The 17,049-nt window shown below is 43.9% G+C and overlaps 1 protein-coding gene across 11 annotated transcripts in view; it reads right to left on the bottom strand.

Moving 5' to 3' along the window:
* The window catches only part of SLC23A2 (solute carrier family 23 member 2), a 149,839-nt gene that overhangs the window by 76,738 nt on the left and 56,052 nt on the right, over positions 1-17,049 (bottom strand). For 9 of the 11 annotated variants that reach the window (XM_023217916.2, XM_023217926.2, XM_023217927.2 and 6 more), the window contains one exon: positions 1,592-1,851. In XM_023217916.2, the coding sequence (XP_023073684.1) occupies positions 1,592-1,699 (108 nt within the window). In that variant the 5' untranslated portion in view covers positions 1,700-1,851. Of the gene's footprint in view, positions 1-1,591; positions 1,852-2,928; positions 3,072-16,464; positions 16,717-17,049 lie in introns of all 11 variants that reach the window. The other 2 variants (XM_023217923.2, XM_023217924.2) reach the window with 2 other exon arrangements.

The raw sequence follows: 17,049 nt of genomic DNA, 5'->3' as shown, positions 1-17,049 counted from the left end.
AGAGCGAGACTCCGTCTCAAAAAAAAAAAAAAAAAAAAAAAAATATTAGCTGAGCATGGTGGCAGGCATCTGTGGTCCCAGCTACTTGGGAGGCTGTGGTGGGAGGACTGCCTGAGCCCAGGAGGCCTGAGCCTTAATTGTACCACTGCACTCCAACCTGGGCAACACAGTGAGATCCAGTCTTAAAAAATAATCCTGCCGGGCGCAGTGGCTCAAGCCTGTAATCCCAGCACTTTGGGAGGCCGAGACGGGTGGATCACGAGGTCAGAAGATCGAGACCATCCTGGCGAACACGGTGAAACCCCGTCTCTACTAAAAATACAAAAAACTAGCCGGGTGAGGTGGCAGGCGCCTGTAGTCCCAGCTACTCAGGAGGCTGAGACAGGAGAATGGCCTGAACCCAGGAGGCGGAGCTTGTAGTGAGCTGAGATCCGGCCACTGCACTCCAGCCTGGGCGACAGAGCCAGACTCCGTCTCAAAAAAAAAAAAAAAAAAAAAAATCCTGACACCTCTGTAGATCCATCTTCCCTCAAATGTCTTACTGTTGATTCCTTTTATCATCAGGCCATGGGGCACGCCAATAGTTTCAGACATAACATTGATAACAATAACTAATCTTGAAACTAGGCGTGGTGGCTCATACTTATAATCCCAGTGCTTTAGGAGGCTGAGGCAAGAGGATCGCTTGAGCCCAGAAGTTCAAGACCAGCCTACGCAACACAGCGAGACCCCATCTCTACAAAAAGTATAAAAAATTAGCCAGCTGTAGTAGACTACAGGCTGCACACACCTATAGTCCTAGCTACTTGAGAGACTGAGATGGGAAGATAGATTAAGCCTGGGAAGTCAAGGCTGCAATGAGCTTTAAGGGCGCCACTGCACTCCAGCCTGGGCAACAGAGCGAGACCTTGTCTCAAAAAAAGAGGAAAAAAAAAAAAAGAAGAAAATCCTAGAATACTATTCTTGCCATTAACCACATCTCCAATATTAAGAGGAAAACATCTTGAGGCAAGATCTCTCTAAAGAGCATTTTTCTGTTTTTAAACCAAACCATTATAGTTAACTTTATACAAATCATCATCCTATATCTGGGAAAAAATGTTCTTACTGAATATAAATGAATGTGTATAATCCACCTTATCTGACTGCTATCACTTATTCGGATAAAAGCATCTCTATGCTGGACACTGCTACTGTAATACATATGGACAGTGGGGTTACAAGCAGTAAGCAATTCATCCTCCCAGCTTGCAATATGAGTGTGATGTTGGGTTGCACGTTTCCTAAGAGTACATTTTTGAAGATAAAATTAAGCCTTCAACATCCTCCAGGACACAGGAAGCAATGGGCTAGATTTAAAATGTTAACAGCAATGCATGCTTCCTTCCTGGAGTTAATCCCAGCAGATGACTCCAGGCTGAGAGCACAGCTAAAACCCAAGAGTTAGCCCAAAGACTATCTCACATATAAAGTATTTGGTTTGCAAATGCCTTAACCTTCACTGAAAACATAAGCATTAAAGCCAATCCTATGTCGATTCCATACGGAAACTACTTTCAAGTGATTTAAGAAAGACAGGGAATATGATTACCGGAAGAGTGAAGAAAGCAGGGTGCTTTGCCTCGTCTTCGTATTTGCCTTCCGTTGAACTTCCAGCCTCCATTGATTTGGATGTGGTATTCTTACCAATACCCATCATTAAGAGAAGCGAGTAGTTTGCACAGCTGTTGGAGAGCAGCTGGAAGTGAAGGCTTATTTAAGCAAGAAGCCCAGGATCAGCCGGGTCTTCTAGTGCCTGGAGCCCCCGATTCTCAGGCAGAGATGAGGCCCGCAAACGGCATCTCTTAGCACCTAGGAAAGAAGAGCACAGCCAAATCACCCCAAAGCATGAAAACAACACAGGCCACGCCGTCACTGAGTTTCCTGCACAGAAAAAAGGTCATACTACACATTATCCCCAAGCATCCAAAAAATACTTTACCTAAATACAGTTTTCAGGTACCCACTCCTTCATTTATAGTCACCTACTGATTCTGAATTGCCCACTAGAGATGGGGACCAATAAACCAAATTATCAAAAATTTTACTATACTAGGGAGAAAAAAAAATAGCTAAGGTACTTCTTTGATATGCATGTGGTTTATATCTCATAACCCAGCATTACCTAATAGAACTTTCTGCAATGAGGGAGACATTATATATCTGTCCTGTCCAACAGAGTCATGTGGCTACTGAGAACCTGAAATGTGCTTAGTGCAAATGAGTCAGTGAATTTTAATTGTATCTAATTTTAATTGAAATTTAAGATAGCTACTTGTAGTCTGTGGCTACTATACTGGACAATGCAGATACAGCCAATTAACCATGATTAGACAGGCATTAAAATAATTCTAAATTCCCTACATGGGCCCAATTAAAAGCAGGGTAAGATACTCAAAAGCAGTAAAAAGAAGAGGTTGCCGGGTGCAGTGGCTCATGCCTGTACTCCCAGCACTTTGAGAGGCTAAAATTTTGGGAGGTAGGTGGATCACTTGAGGTCAGGAGTTTGAGACCAGCCTGGCCAACATAGTGAAACCCCGTCTCTACTAAAAAAAAAAAAATTAGCCAGGAGTGGTGGTGCATGCCTGTAATCCCAGCTACGAGAGGCTGAGGCAGAAGAATCACTTGAACCTGGGAGGTGGAAGTTGCAGTGAGCTGAGATCACACCACTGCACTCCAGCCTGGGCGACACAGTAAGTCAGAATCAGTCTCAAAAGGAAAAAAAAAGGAGGGGGCACAGAGGATCCCTCCAAGGAATGGCATACATACAAGGAAACATGCCTAGCTATACCTGAATTTTTATAAAGAAAAAAATAACACAAACAGGTAGGGGTGGGAAGGGCAGAGCGCATCCTCTGGTACTCCAATTAGGGTGACATCAGATCTTACCACCAATTATCTTCCCACCAGGAATAAAGAATCCAACCAAGCTGTCCTGCAAACGTGAGGACAGGCCTGCAAGTAGTTTGGAAATACAAGTACAGAACTTGCTGTTCAAGGAACTCTTCATAGGATACTTCGTTCAATAAATACTTCGGATGAGCCAGGGGGAAATAAAAAAGAGAAAGAATTACACAAATTTTAGAGTTCAGCAATCAGAAGGCCAAAAAGGAAAACGAAAGAAACCACTGCCAGAACATGAAGTTCCATAAGTGAAATATAGAGAGCTAGGTACACACATCAAATTCTTCCGGGGTGGTCATTCTCGTTTGCATATTCATGCACATTTTGCATTTTCATTCACATGCTATCCATATTCATTTAAAGCAGTGGTTCTCAATCCAGAGTAATTTTGCCCTGCAGGGGTCATCTGGCAATGTCTGGGGGTGTCTTCGGCCATCACAACTGGGGGAGAGCTATTAACATCTAGTACGTAGAAGCTAGGGGTGCTGCTGAACATCCTACAATGCACCGGACAGATCCCACACCAAGATTTCAGGAGGGCTGAGATTGTGAAATCTTCGTTTAAAGACACTTCCCTTCTCCCGAGGATGGCATCCCAGATGTGCCATGTTGATTCTCAGGACAAGATCAGGTCCTCCAAGGGATACACTTGGCAGTTAGAGGAGCAGGAACATGCATATAGCGAAGCCCACACAGAAGCACGTCTATGGGACTTACTCCAGCTTGGTCATTATAAAAAGCATTTTCTAGCCAGGTGTGGTGGCTCACGCCTATAATCCCAGCACTTTGGGAGGTCGAGGTGGGCGGATCACCTGAGGTAGGAAGTTCAAGACCAGCCTGGCCAGCATGGTGAAACCCCGCCTCTACTAAAAATATAAAAATTGGCCGGGCACGGTGGCTCAAGCCTGCAATCCCAGCACTTTGGGAGGCCGAGACGGGCGGATCATGAGGTCAGGAGATCGAGACCATCCTGGCTAACACGGTGAAACCCCGTCTGTACTAAAAAAAATACAAAAAACTAGCTGAGCGTGGTGGCAGGCGCCTATAGTCCCAGCTACTCGCGAGGCTGAGGCGAGAGAATGGCATAAACCCGGGAGGCGGAGCTTGCAGTGAGCTGAGATCCGGCCACGGCACTCCAGCCTGGACGACAGAGCGAGACTCCGTCTCAAAAAAAAAAAATATATATATATATATATATAAAAATTGGCCGGGCATGGTGGCGGGTGCCTGTAAGCCCAGCTACTCAGCAAAATGAGGCAGGAGTATCGCTAGAACCTGGGAGGTAGAGGTTGCAGCGAGCCAAGATTGCACCATTACACTCCAGCCAAAGCAACACATCGAGACTCCATTTAAAAAAAAAAAAAAAAAATATCTTGAAACTTCTTGTCATAAAAAAACCAAAAACATACAAATACAAGCAGCTTACTGACAAAGGAAAGATAGTATTAACATCAGACTTCTTATCATTAACAGTAAAAACTGGAGGAAAAAGTGATGTTTACAGCATCCAGAGAGAAATGAATGCAGAGCCTAAAATGCCACATCCAGACCACCTCAGGGGTCCCACCACCCTGCCACAGCCCCCACCACATACAGGTCCTAACTCATCCATCACAACTCTGCTGTTTAATAAGGATATGAAACTCTACTGCAGGGATCACTACAACACTACAAAGTTTGATAGTCCTTAATACATAAAATCTGTGCAGGCCGGGCGCGGTGGCTCATGACTGTAATCCCAGCACTTTGGGAGGCCGAGGCGGGTAGATCACGAGGTCAAGAGTTCAAGACCATCCTGTCTAACATGGTGAAACCCCGTCTCTACTAAAAACACAAAAAATTAGCCGGGCATAGTGGCGGGCACCTGTAGTCCCAGCTACTGGGGAGGCTGACGCAGAATGGTGTGAACCCGGGAGGCGGAGCTTGCAGTGAGCCAAGACTGTGCCACTGCACTCCAGCCTGGGTGACAGAGCGACACTCCGTCTCAAAATATATATATATAATTATATATAAATAAATAAATATAAACATATATATAGACATATTTATATATAAATATATGTTTTTATATATAAATAGATACATATATAAAATCTGAGCAAGTGGGTAATTTTTCAGATATGTTGCTATGCATTGATTCATGAGTTTTTCATGTCTGCTGGCAACCACAGAGCCTCTTTTGTGGTTTATCCCCTTATGTCTTTTGCCTATTTTCTATAACGTTTACAGATCTTTATTTTAAGGATATTAATCCTTTAAATCTTTGTTGTATTTGATGCAAACATTTTATCCCCACTTTTTGTTTATGAATTTGGGGGATGACCTTTTGAGCTGCCAGAGTTGTCATCATGTTTGTGTAGCCAAATCCATCAGCCTTTTACAATGTGATTTAGCCACTGCCACCCAACATCTTCCCAAAATCTGCAAAAAACCCAGAGTGAAAATAAACACACTTAAAAATAAAATCTCCCTGAAGGAGCCACAGTGGACCTCTACCTTGAGACCACCAGAAGTTTATTTTTTCAGAAGATAAAAGAGGATAGTGAAATACTGGTAGATTTTTACACGGCCACATGCCATATAGTCATATTTCAAGAGACCAATAAGCTCTTTGTCCCACATCTAGCAAGTCAGCAGAGCTTTCAAATCACTCTTATCTATATCAACTTTAGGGAAAATGATGGGACTTTTTTTCTTAAAGAGATGGGGTCTCATTACGTTGCCCAGGTTGGTCTCAAAATCCTGGCCTCAAGCGATCATCCTGCCTCAGCCTCCCACATAGCTGGGACTACAGGTGCAAGCCACCATACCTGGCTAAGGAAACTGATGTGATTATTTAAAGCAGAATAAATTTACTCTCCTAGGTTAAGTTCATCTTGGTGTTCCAGACATGAACATCCACTGCAGCAGCAAACCCCTCACTACCATCCCCAGCACTAGGAACAAACAAAGACAGTTCCATCCCGGCAAGAATACCTTCCAGCAAGTAATTCTGTACTCCATTTACTCCACCACGCATTTAATTGAACCTCACAAGCTACAGTGGGGGAACCACCAATGCTCTTCACCCACCTCTTCCAGAGTAGTGCCTGGAGTATCCTGAAGCCTTAGACCTGAAAGAGCACAGGAGAGGATGAGGCTCAGAAAGCGCAGAGCAGTGATGTTCTGAGAAAGGCGTCAGGGAAGAGGACTGCAGGGCTCAGGAAGAGGGGAGCACCTTTCATCAGGAGCAGTACATGGAGGAAGCAGGAAGAAGGGGTGAGTGCTGAACAAAGAAATGTGTCCTTGGACACTGCCATAAAAAGCCCAAAAGGACAGAGTATTCCACACCCCAGTGCACAAGGATGATGCAGACACTCTCAAGGTCAGAAAGTATGCGACAACCCAAGATCAGAGGGTTTATTCACACAGGATGAGCATGGTGTGCATAAATGCCAAGGTCCAGCAGCAAAATGCAACAGATAAAAGGGGAGAGGTGAGGAAAGAGTGGAGTTTAACGTCTGTATTAAAACAAGAAGCAAAATCTCCCCAGGAATCCGACACTGGGGAAACTGTGCCAACCCATGGTCCCTCATTGCCCCTTTTCCTACCCCTTGCAAAAGAGAGAAAGAGAATGAGCAAATCCATTCACTGTCTTGGCCTTAATACACGACAGTGGGGAAGGAGGAGCGGAGTGATGGCAGATCATGATGGCGACAATGGCAGTAATAACTGTAGTTTTCCAGTTGCTAAGTGTCTGTGTGTGCCAGGCACGTCTCTGACCTCTTATTAAATAAATGACAGTTATTTCTGGCCAGTAAGCATAATATTACTTGGTTTGCGTACAAACTCTACAAAAGTAGAGATTAAGCTTCAGAGAAGTAAAATAACTTGCCAAAGGATACACTGCTATAAGCAGTAGAACAGGATTCAAACTTGAATCAGTAATTTGAACCTGCCATTACACTGTTTATACAAGCAAGACATAAAACTGTCCTTTAAATGCTCAGCTTACAGCTGTTCTCCCTGGACAAACACAGCCCAGGCCAGCTGGCCTATACACACTGCCTCTGTGGGACTTGCTGGTGATTTTACCCTCCTTGTGATTTGAGGGAGCACTGGGGGGCAGGAATCACCTTCAAGCTCCTTTTCCAGGGCTGATACCCACCCTCCTCGGACTAGGAACTCTCTAACATATGCACTTCTATTCACCTGCACAGCTGCTCCCTAGCACACATCCCCATGGTCTCTTATCAACATCACAACAGCCACTTAACTTGTATTCTCATTGCTGTTGTGAACAACAGCAAAGAAGAACATGTGACTGAGATCACCTGGCCCCTAAGACGAAAGACATTTATAGAAAGGTTTGCCCATGCCTGACAACAATAGGATAAAGGAATCCTGCTCACCATGGCAAAAATAACATTAAATACTTAAGAATAAATTTAATTAAAAAAATTTTTTTTGAGATAGGATCTCACTCTGTTGCCCAAGCTGGAGTGCAGTGGCGCAATCACAGTTCACTGCAGCCATGATTTCCCAGGCTCAGGTGATCCTCCCACCTCAGCCTCCTGAGTAGCTAGGACTACAGGCATGTGCCACCACACCTGGCTAGTTTTTGTAGAGATGAGGTTTCACAATGTTGCCCAGGGTGGTCTTGAGCATCTGAGCTCAAGCAATCTCCTGCCTCAGCCTCCCAAAGTGGAGGGATTACAGGCATGAGCCACTGCACCTGGCCCTCATTCCATCTTTTTTTTTTTTTTTTTTTTTTTTTTTTGAGATGGAGTTTCGCTCTTGTTCCCTAGTCTGGAGTGCAATGGCGTGATCTCTGCTCACTGCAACCTCCGCCTCCCAGGTTCAAGCAATTCTCCTGCCTCAGCCTCTCAAGTAGCTAGGATTACAGGCATGCGCCACCATGCCTGGCTAATTTTGTATTTTTAGTAGATGTTGGCCAGTCAGGCTGGTCTCGAACTTCTGACCTCAGGTGATCTGCCCGCCTTGGCCTCTCAGAGTGCTGGGATTACAGGTGTGAGCCACCACACCCGGCCCCTCATTCCATCTTGACGGCTCTAAACACTTGTCCAAATGGTAAGCAGCATGATGCTCCAACAGAAAATTATCATGCTCTTTGATGGCTTCCTAATTTAGAGTGACACCCAAATTCCTTCACAAGAGGTGACTATGGGGCCTATCCAGGTCCCCTCTCCCAGTCCCTCATGGACCCTACTGTGATTACTCACAGACCTCTCCTATCTCTCAGGACCCTGCTCATGCCATCCCTCCAAAATAAGCCCCCTTCATCTCACCCCTTCTCACTGGGGTGACTCCCATCAATCCTTCCTCTGATCACCACCTCATCATGGTGTCGGAGGACCACGTGGACGGCCGAGTGTGACGGCTCACATCTGTAATCTCAACACTTTGGGAGACCCAGGCAGAAGGACTGCTTGAGGCCAGGATTTTGAGACCAACCTGGGCACGACAGCAAGACCCCATCTGTACAAAAAAAAATTAAGGTAAAATTTAAAAAGATGATTGTAACAAAGCAAGATCATGTCTGTCTGTCTGCCTAGCCAGACAGCTGTGGGAAACAAAGGAACAGTATCACAGCCTCACCACCTTTACCTCCACCCTGGTGCTGAACTTGGCGTATATATTAAAGGTTCTCCAAAGTTTGTGGATTGACAAATGATTTTTTTTAAGGCATGTGGTACAATGTAACAGTGGTTTTGTTTAATAATCTTACCACATCAAACCTATCTGTGACACAACAGATGTCAGGAACAAGTCGGGGGTGTCAACGTCACCACCATCAATGGACACCGACCAAGAAAGATGACGGAAGTATTAGAAAAGTCCAAATTATAACTATATCAAAAGATATGAAAAATCTCAGAGAATCTACAATTAAATAGCGAGTTACAAAACCCATGAGCAAACCTCTTCCAATGTGATTGAATCAAACATTTCCCAAATGCCAGCGACAAGCATCTGTATCAGAAGCTGGCTAGCCACCACCTGGCCTGTTTCTGTTAAGGTCCCTGCTAAAAATGGTTTTTACATGTTTAAAGGATTGTGAACAACAGCAAAGAAGAGCATGTGACTGAGATCACCTGGCCCCGAAGACCAAAGACATTTATAGAAAGGTTTGCCCATGCCTAACAACAATAGGATAAAAGAATCCTGCTCACCATGCAAAAATAACGTTAAATACTTAAGAATAAGTTTAATAAAAATATGTGTGACCTTTACGAAGAAAACGATAAAATATTACTGAGGGACATAAAAAGGATTTGAATAACCAAAGAAACAGAGGATACTCTTCAATAGGAAAGGTACTGTAAGAATATTCATTTTCCAATTAACATAATCTATACCGATTTAATAAAAATCCATTAATATCCCCCCCCCCCAACGGGTCAGAGGAGCTTGCTAAAAATTCCTCTAGAACAATAAGCAAGGGCCAAGCATGGTGGCTCACGCCTCTAATCCCAACAGTTTTGGGAGGTGGAGGCAGGTGGATCATCTGAGCTCTGGAGTTCAGGACCAGCCTGGGTAACCTGGCAAAACCCCGTCTCTACCAAAAATACAAAAAAATTAGCCAGGTATGGTGGCGTGCACCTCTGGTCTCCGCCATTTGGGAGGCTGAGGTGGATCACTTGAGCCTGGGAGGCAGAGTTTGCAGTGAGCCAAGATCATGCCTCTGCACTACAGCCTGGGTGGCAGAATGAGACCCCATCTCAAAATAATAACAATAATAATAAGCAAGGATGGCCACAAGTATTTGAAAAGTAGGAGGAGTGCAGTCAGTGAGATAAGAACCCTAATGTAAAGCTGTAATAAACAGAAGTTCAAAAGTTTGAAAACAAAGTAACTATCAGTCATTTAAAAAGAAAAAAAACCAAAACTGATGAACATATGATATGGCAGCACTTCAAATCATAAAACAAACTATGGATTTTTCAATATATATGCCAAGACAATTGGTTGCTAACAAGTAATAAAATCCAGAAAAAGTAAGACCTAAGGTCTACATTTTAACATTGTTAAAAAAGCACAGAAATATTTATTGACATGGAAAGATGTTCACCCTGTTATATATGTGCTATTTTTTAACTTGCCTTTTTACACAACACAGGGTGAACATCTTTCCATGAAGTGAAACAAGCCAGTCACAGAAGGACAAATACTGCATGATTCCACTTACGTGAGTCATCTAAAATAGTCAAATGCAGAAGCAGAGTAGGATGGTGGATGCCAGGGACTTGGGGGAGGGGTCAATGGAGAACTGACGTTGAACAGGTTAAAGTTTTAGGTTGCCAAGCACGGTGGCTCACGCCTGTAATCCCAGCACTTTGGGAGGCCAAGGCAGGAAGATCACCTGAGGTCGACAGTTCAAGACAGCTTGACCAACATGGTGAAAACCCTTCTCTACCAAAAATACAAAAACTAGCTCAGCATGGTAGTGCACACCTGTAAGCCCAACTACTTAGGAGGCTGAGGCACAAGAATCACTTGAACCCAGGAGGTAGAGGCTGCAGTAAGCCGAGATCGCACCACTACACTTCAGCCTGGGCGACAGAGCAAGACTCTGTCTCAAAAAAAATACAAAAGAGTTTCAGTTACACAATATGAGTAAATTGTAGAGATCTGCTGGACCACACCATGCCTATAATTAACAATACTTCGGTCAGGCACGGTGGCTCGTGCGTGCCTATAATCTTAGTACTTTGGGAGGCTAAGAGTGGGAGGATTGCTGGAGGACAAGAGTTCAAGATCAGCCTGGGTAACATAGTAAGATTCCATCTCTTAAAAAATGAAATTATTTAAATCAGCCAGAAAACAAAACAAAAAAAAATACCATATTGTGCACTTAAAAAGTTGTTGGCTGGGTGCAGAAGCTCATGCCTGTAATCCTAGCACTTTGGGAAGCCGAGGTGGGCAGATCACCTGAGGTCAGGAGTTCGAGACCAGCCTGGCCAACATGGTGAAACCCCATCTCTACTAAAAATATAAAAAATAGCCAGGCGTGGTGGAGTATGCCTGTAATCCCAGCTACTTAGGAGGCTGAGGGAGGAGACACACTTGAACCCAGGAGGCAGAGGTTGCAGTGAGCCAAGATCGCACCGCTGCACTCCAGTCTGGGTGACAGGGCGCGACTCTGTCTCAAAAAAAAAAAAAAAAAAAAGTTGTTAATAAGGTAGATCTCGTGTTAAATGTTTTTATCACAATAAAAATTAAAAAAAAAAAAAGAATGGTAGAAGATACTAGTTTTGAGTGAAAAAAGTTCTTTTGTAAGTGAAAAGAATTAAAGGCAATATATATAATCAAAAAGATGCTATGTACAGCATTTACCCACTGTGCATGTGTAAAGTATGTGGCCATGTATACACACACCAAAATGTTAGGCCATGTATACACACACCAAAATGTTAACCAAAATGTTGAGTGATAGAAACACAAATGACTTATTTTCCTCTTTTTAGTCCTCTATATTTTCTAAACTAACTTAACAACAAAATATGGGCCCAAATTTCTCCCCTAAGAGCCTCATGGTGTCCACATCAGCACCAGTTCCTCCTTACTCCTCAGAATCAAGTCCAGGGGAAAGGCTGGTTCCCCTTACGGCATCTACCCCCTCTACAATGTAATGCAAGCAAATCAATTCAGTCCTTTCTGTTGTGAGCTCAGCATACAGCAGTGTAGAATAATGTCCTCATGTTTAAAGTTCTAAAATAACTTTGGGTTTCAGAAGAGAGTGGAGAAAAGCCAAGGTTCTACAAATTATACTTGGCATCTAGATTTTTTTAAAGCTCCCTGTAGAAAAAGTTAAAAATCACTACCTTAGAGGAAGGAGATCACTACAGTCTCCAAAAAAAAAAGGCACCTGGAAATAAATGTAAACCTGACAGAGAAAAAAAAATCACCAACCTGGAAAATTCTATTACGAGGAAGTAGAAAAGTAAAATAAAATATTTAGATGTGTAATAAATCTTTCAGTTCCCTAAGGACTAAATCACTAATTCTCCAGCCACCAACAATTATGCACAAATGCAGAATAACAGCAGCTTTTAATCAGTACTTGTTTCATCAGCTATTCAGCCTGTAACGATTTCTTTTGAGCTGCATTTTATCTGACCATTTCTCCCTGTCCAGGAAACAGAGTCACCCCTCTCACTGTGACTTAGCAGGGCCACCTGAAGGAGAAATGTGATGGCACTGTCCAGGAGTTTTCAGGGCTGAGCTATTCCTGGAGTTAAATACCAAAACCTTCTGTGTTTCTCGAAAGAACCACCAAATCCTAAGAAAAACCTGTCCTTTCATCATCAGCATCTAGCAGAGTCAGCAGGTAACATACAAAGCCTCCAATGGCTGAATGAGTTCATCACTAAGAGTCTTCCCAAAGAGTAGAAACCCCCTATGCAAAATTCATCTTTAAGGTTGAGCACAGTGACTCATGCCTATAATCCCAACACTTTGGGAGGCCTAGTTGGGAGGACTGCTTGAGGCCAAGAGTTCGAGACCAGCCTGAGCAACACAGCGAGACTCTGACTCTACAAAAAAAATAAAATAAAATTCATCTTTATATTCCCAGCTCTTAGCACAAAATAGGCAGATGCTCTTTACAAGAAAGTACGGCGGGGTAGGGGGGCGGGGGCGGCGCGGGGAGAAGACAGATGCTCCATGAATGCTAATGAAATTTACATTTACTCCACGTAAATGGCACTGAATAAATACTACATCAGAAATATAAATCCATGGCAAATCCATCATTTGCTCTAGACATAAAAACCTACAGTTCCCCAAAAGGATACGAGAGAGAGGAATAGCCAGAATAAGAATCACTGGCTCATGTGCTTAAGACTCACTTGGGAAGCTTATTTAAAATGCAGACGTCTGGGCCAGGCACAGTGAATCACACCTGCGATCCTAGCACTTTGGGAGGCTGAGGCAGGCGGATCACTTAAGCTCAGGAGTTCAAGACCAGCCTGGGCAACCTGACAAAACCCCATTTCTACCAAAAAAAAATAGAAAAATTAGCCAGGCATGGTGGTATCTGCCTGTAGTCCCAGCTATTTAGGAGACTGAGGTGGGAGGATGGCTTGAGTCCAGGATGTAGAGGTTGCAGTGAGCTGAGACTGCATGACTGCACTCCAGCCCAGGCAACAGAGCAAGATTCTGTATCAAAAAAACAAAACAAAACAAAAAAACGACAGATTTATTTGACACAAATGCACGTAAGACAAAAATTCGACACTGTTTTATTTATAACAGTCCCAAACTGGAAACATCCAAAGAGCCATCAAGAGGTGGACGGGTAAGCAAACCATGGTGGGTCCATCAAAAGGCATACTAGTCAGCAACAAACCGGAGAGCGTCCGCTGACATGCCTGACAGCACGGGGGTGTCGCAGAGATGTTTCGTTAAAGCAGCCAGACACAAGACATGCTGTGTGATTCTCAAAAGACAAAACCATTCTACAGGAAGCAGACAGTGGTTACCTAGGGCAGGAACAGAGGAAGGAGCTCCCCAGGGAAAGGATGGAACCTTTGGAGTGATAGAAATCCGTTGTTTTGACTGATTCTGGTGGCTCCATTTGGATGTATATCCGCTTACTCTATGTAAACACTATTGCAATAAAATTGACTTTAGAAGACTAATCAAAAACCCCTGTAATCCCGCCAATTTTAAAAATGTCCCCTCCTCAAATTCTAATCCTGTAGGCCTACCTTGGGAGCTTGGGAACCTATATTTTTGTTTGTTGGGATGGAGTCTCGCTCCATCGCCCAGGCTGGAGTGCAGTGGTGCAAAGTCAGCTCACTGCAACCTCCACCTCCTGGGTTCAAACAATTCTCTGCCTCAGCCTCCCAAGCAGCTGGGATTACATACACGCACCACCACACCCAGCTAATTTTTGTATTTTTAGTACAGACAGGGTTTCACCATCTTGGCCAGACTGGTCTTGAACTCCTGACCTCGTGATCCACCCGCCTCAGCCTCCCAAAGTGCTGGGATTACAGGCGTGAGCCACCGCGCCCGGCCAGGAACCTATATTTTTAACAAATGCACAAATATTCTCATGCTAGAGGTCCTCAGATCACCCACACCTTGGGGTAGGCAATCTCGGCTGGGAGAAAGCTATTGTCACCACTTCTTTAAACCAATCCAGACAGGGGAAGAATATGACTAAGAAGGAGTGCCCTCTGGGATAAGGACACTCAAAACCTCAACCTGCCAAGTGCTACTTTGGTTCTCACCAAGACGCAAGAGCTTTCAGGGTCGGCTAGGTTCAATGATGAAGCACATTTCAAAAGCCAATCCATGGCTCTCAGCCTAAATCCCATAAGGGGATTATAGTCAAACTGTGGCTGCTCCATTAAGTTCTGTTAAATGCTAACATTTGACCTAAATGCTTTTAATTCAAGTCAAAAAAGATTGCTGGAACATACGCCCTCAACTTGTAGGTGTGGTGAGGGCTGGTTTTGAATGAAACGCTCTGAATTCTCAAAAAAACAAACAAAAACAAAACAAAAAAAAAACCCTTCAACTTGCATATGATCAACTTCCTTTGAATGAAATGACTTAACTGGTTACCTAATACAGAGTCTGACTTCAGGGAGTTTGCAATTCTGATGTTGATCCTAGCTATAATTATTCCATTTAAAACTCTAAGCAGCAACGAAGGAACTTGTAAGCAGTGGTAATTATTTGATCTTGTGATGACAACTATGCTCACAGCGTGTGACTGAATTAAAAAAACAAAAAATCATCCTGCAGTCTTCTCCAAAACACTGCAGGAACTCTTGATCTCTTTTTTTTTTTTTTTTGAGACAGAGTCTGGCTCTGGCACTCAGGTTGGAGTGCAGTCAAGCAATCACAGCTCACTGCAACCTCCCACACCTCAGCCTCCTGAGTAGCTGTGACCACAGGCATTCACCACCATGCCCAGCTAATGTTTGTATTTTTTGTAGAGACAGGGTCTACCTGTTGCCCAGGCTAGTCTCGAACTCCTGAGCTCAAGCAATCCACCCGCCTCAGCCTCCCAAAGTGCTGGGATCACAGGCATAAGCCACCACGCCAAGCCAGCGCTCATTTTTCAAACTGCAAGTCAGTACCTAATAGTGGGTCATGAAATTAAAATAGTGCATCTTGACCAGAATTTTTAAAACAATGGCATTTGACAGAACAAAAAACTTCAGAGCAAATCTCAAAAGACAGGGATATCCGAGAGTGTCAAGGCAAAACGCTTCACACTGTGGGTCGGGGAAAAGAGTCTGGAAGTCGCTGGTATAAAAGCTCTGCACACTGACATGAAAGGCATGTTCCAAGTGCCCGGCTTACATCAGATTATTTACTGACCTTAAACTAACATGCCCATAGAAATATTGTGCCCAAGTGAGAAAGCGGTGCAAGATGATGGCACTGACGACAAAATATCATCATATTCCCCCGCCACAATGATGGAGAGAGTACCCAGAATCGCAGCAGGAGGGTGGCCTTATAATTAATTACATTAATCTACCAGAGCCCTAAACCGAGCTACCTCTAATGACTGCAATGGAAGGAATCTCCTTTGCACCCTAATGTGCCATCTCAGCCTTCTGTCACTGTCTTGGTTTGTGGACTTAATTCTTTTAAGAGTTGGAAATGTTTTAAAGGAAGTCAGATAAAACCTGGATTTCTGAGAGGGAATCTAGGTACCACTGCCAAGTTCCATCTCAGAAACCAGTTTCCATCTGTAGCAAGCACCAGGAGTAATGATCCCTTAGAGGCCACTCCCAGCGTCCCAAGAGGGGCCCTGACAGCAGCAACCCTGCTCTGACGGCAGGAAAGAAAAGGGTCCCTGGGCAAACACTGTACTAGTTAGGTATAATCTAAAAATGGGCTCTCAGGTCCTCATCAGTGGGCCAGAGAGGATGCAATGCCACTGGATAAACGTGGGAAATTTTCCTGAAACATCCGTGGGGTGAGTTGGGTGGGGAGGTCATTCCTAACTGACAGCAAATAGTTTATGATGCATAAAGTAAAATGCACAACTGACAGAATGAAACAAGATGTTAAAGAATGGACTCTGCCTGCAGAAGATCCCTTCAGTCTGGCCCAAAGACTTGGTCGCAGAAGCACTGGTATAGACAAGCTCTAGTCCCAAATGCAACGCTAAATCCTAAAAAACCTCCTGAATCCAACCTGAGACACATCATTTCGCTGACGTTGAATTATGCATGAGCCATGAAAGGTGATGGTCATGGTATCTAGGTGACACCATGGTATCTAGGTGACACTCATTTTACTGCCTGTTCAGAAGAGCGATGGAGTCTGTTTGGGGGTTTATGATACAAAGTCTTCCGCAATCCTTCTTCTTCTAACCTAATGCTATAGCAAACAGATGCTACAGGGCCTGGTGTGCCTGGTATCTTGCAGCAGCAGTTTTCTTTCCAGAACTTTATTTAAACAAAATTATAACAAGACCATCTTAAGCCTCATCATCCTGGCCATTTCTCCTCGGTGCCAGGTGCTGCCCACACTGCCCACACTGACCTCCAGAGTTCCCAGGTCTGGGCTCAAGATGCCTCCTCCTCCAAGGAGCACTCCTGGGTCAGCTGTCCTTCTGTGTTTCCATGGTTCCCAGCTTCCCGTACACTCCCCAGCAGAATGAGATGGCAGCAGGGACACAGTGTCCAATGCATAAAAGGCATTCAAATACTTGGAGAATCCCTGACTCATTCAGGGAAATCTCGTGGCTGGGACACGAAAGGGGAAAGGGAGGGGCAGTACAGCAAAAAGTGCAGCCTGCATGACAAAATTAAAATATGAACGTACATTTTAGCAAACTAAAGCAGAACAAAGATGAGTTTTCTTGCATTTATTTCTACTATGTGATTTAACACATCACTTTTTGCACACATGGTGCTTTTTATTTAAACACTATTTAAAATGTATTAATCATCAGTCATCACAGGAGCCACTGAAAAGCTAATTTTATATGGAATTTTTACAACAAGATAAAAACATGTGCATAATGAACTATCAAGTCCCAGACACACACATGGTTTCACTTAGCCCTTAAAAAAATTCTGGAAGGGGCCAGGCGCGGTGGCTCAAGCCTGTAATCCCAGCACTTTG

Source organism: Piliocolobus tephrosceles, chromosome 20 (genome assembly GCF_002776525.5).
Source record: "Piliocolobus tephrosceles isolate RC106 chromosome 20, ASM277652v3, whole genome shotgun sequence".
Lineage (NCBI taxonomy): Eukaryota > Metazoa > Chordata > Mammalia > Primates > Cercopithecidae > Piliocolobus > Piliocolobus tephrosceles.
This window is presented reverse-complemented; position numbering and strand designations above follow the sequence as displayed.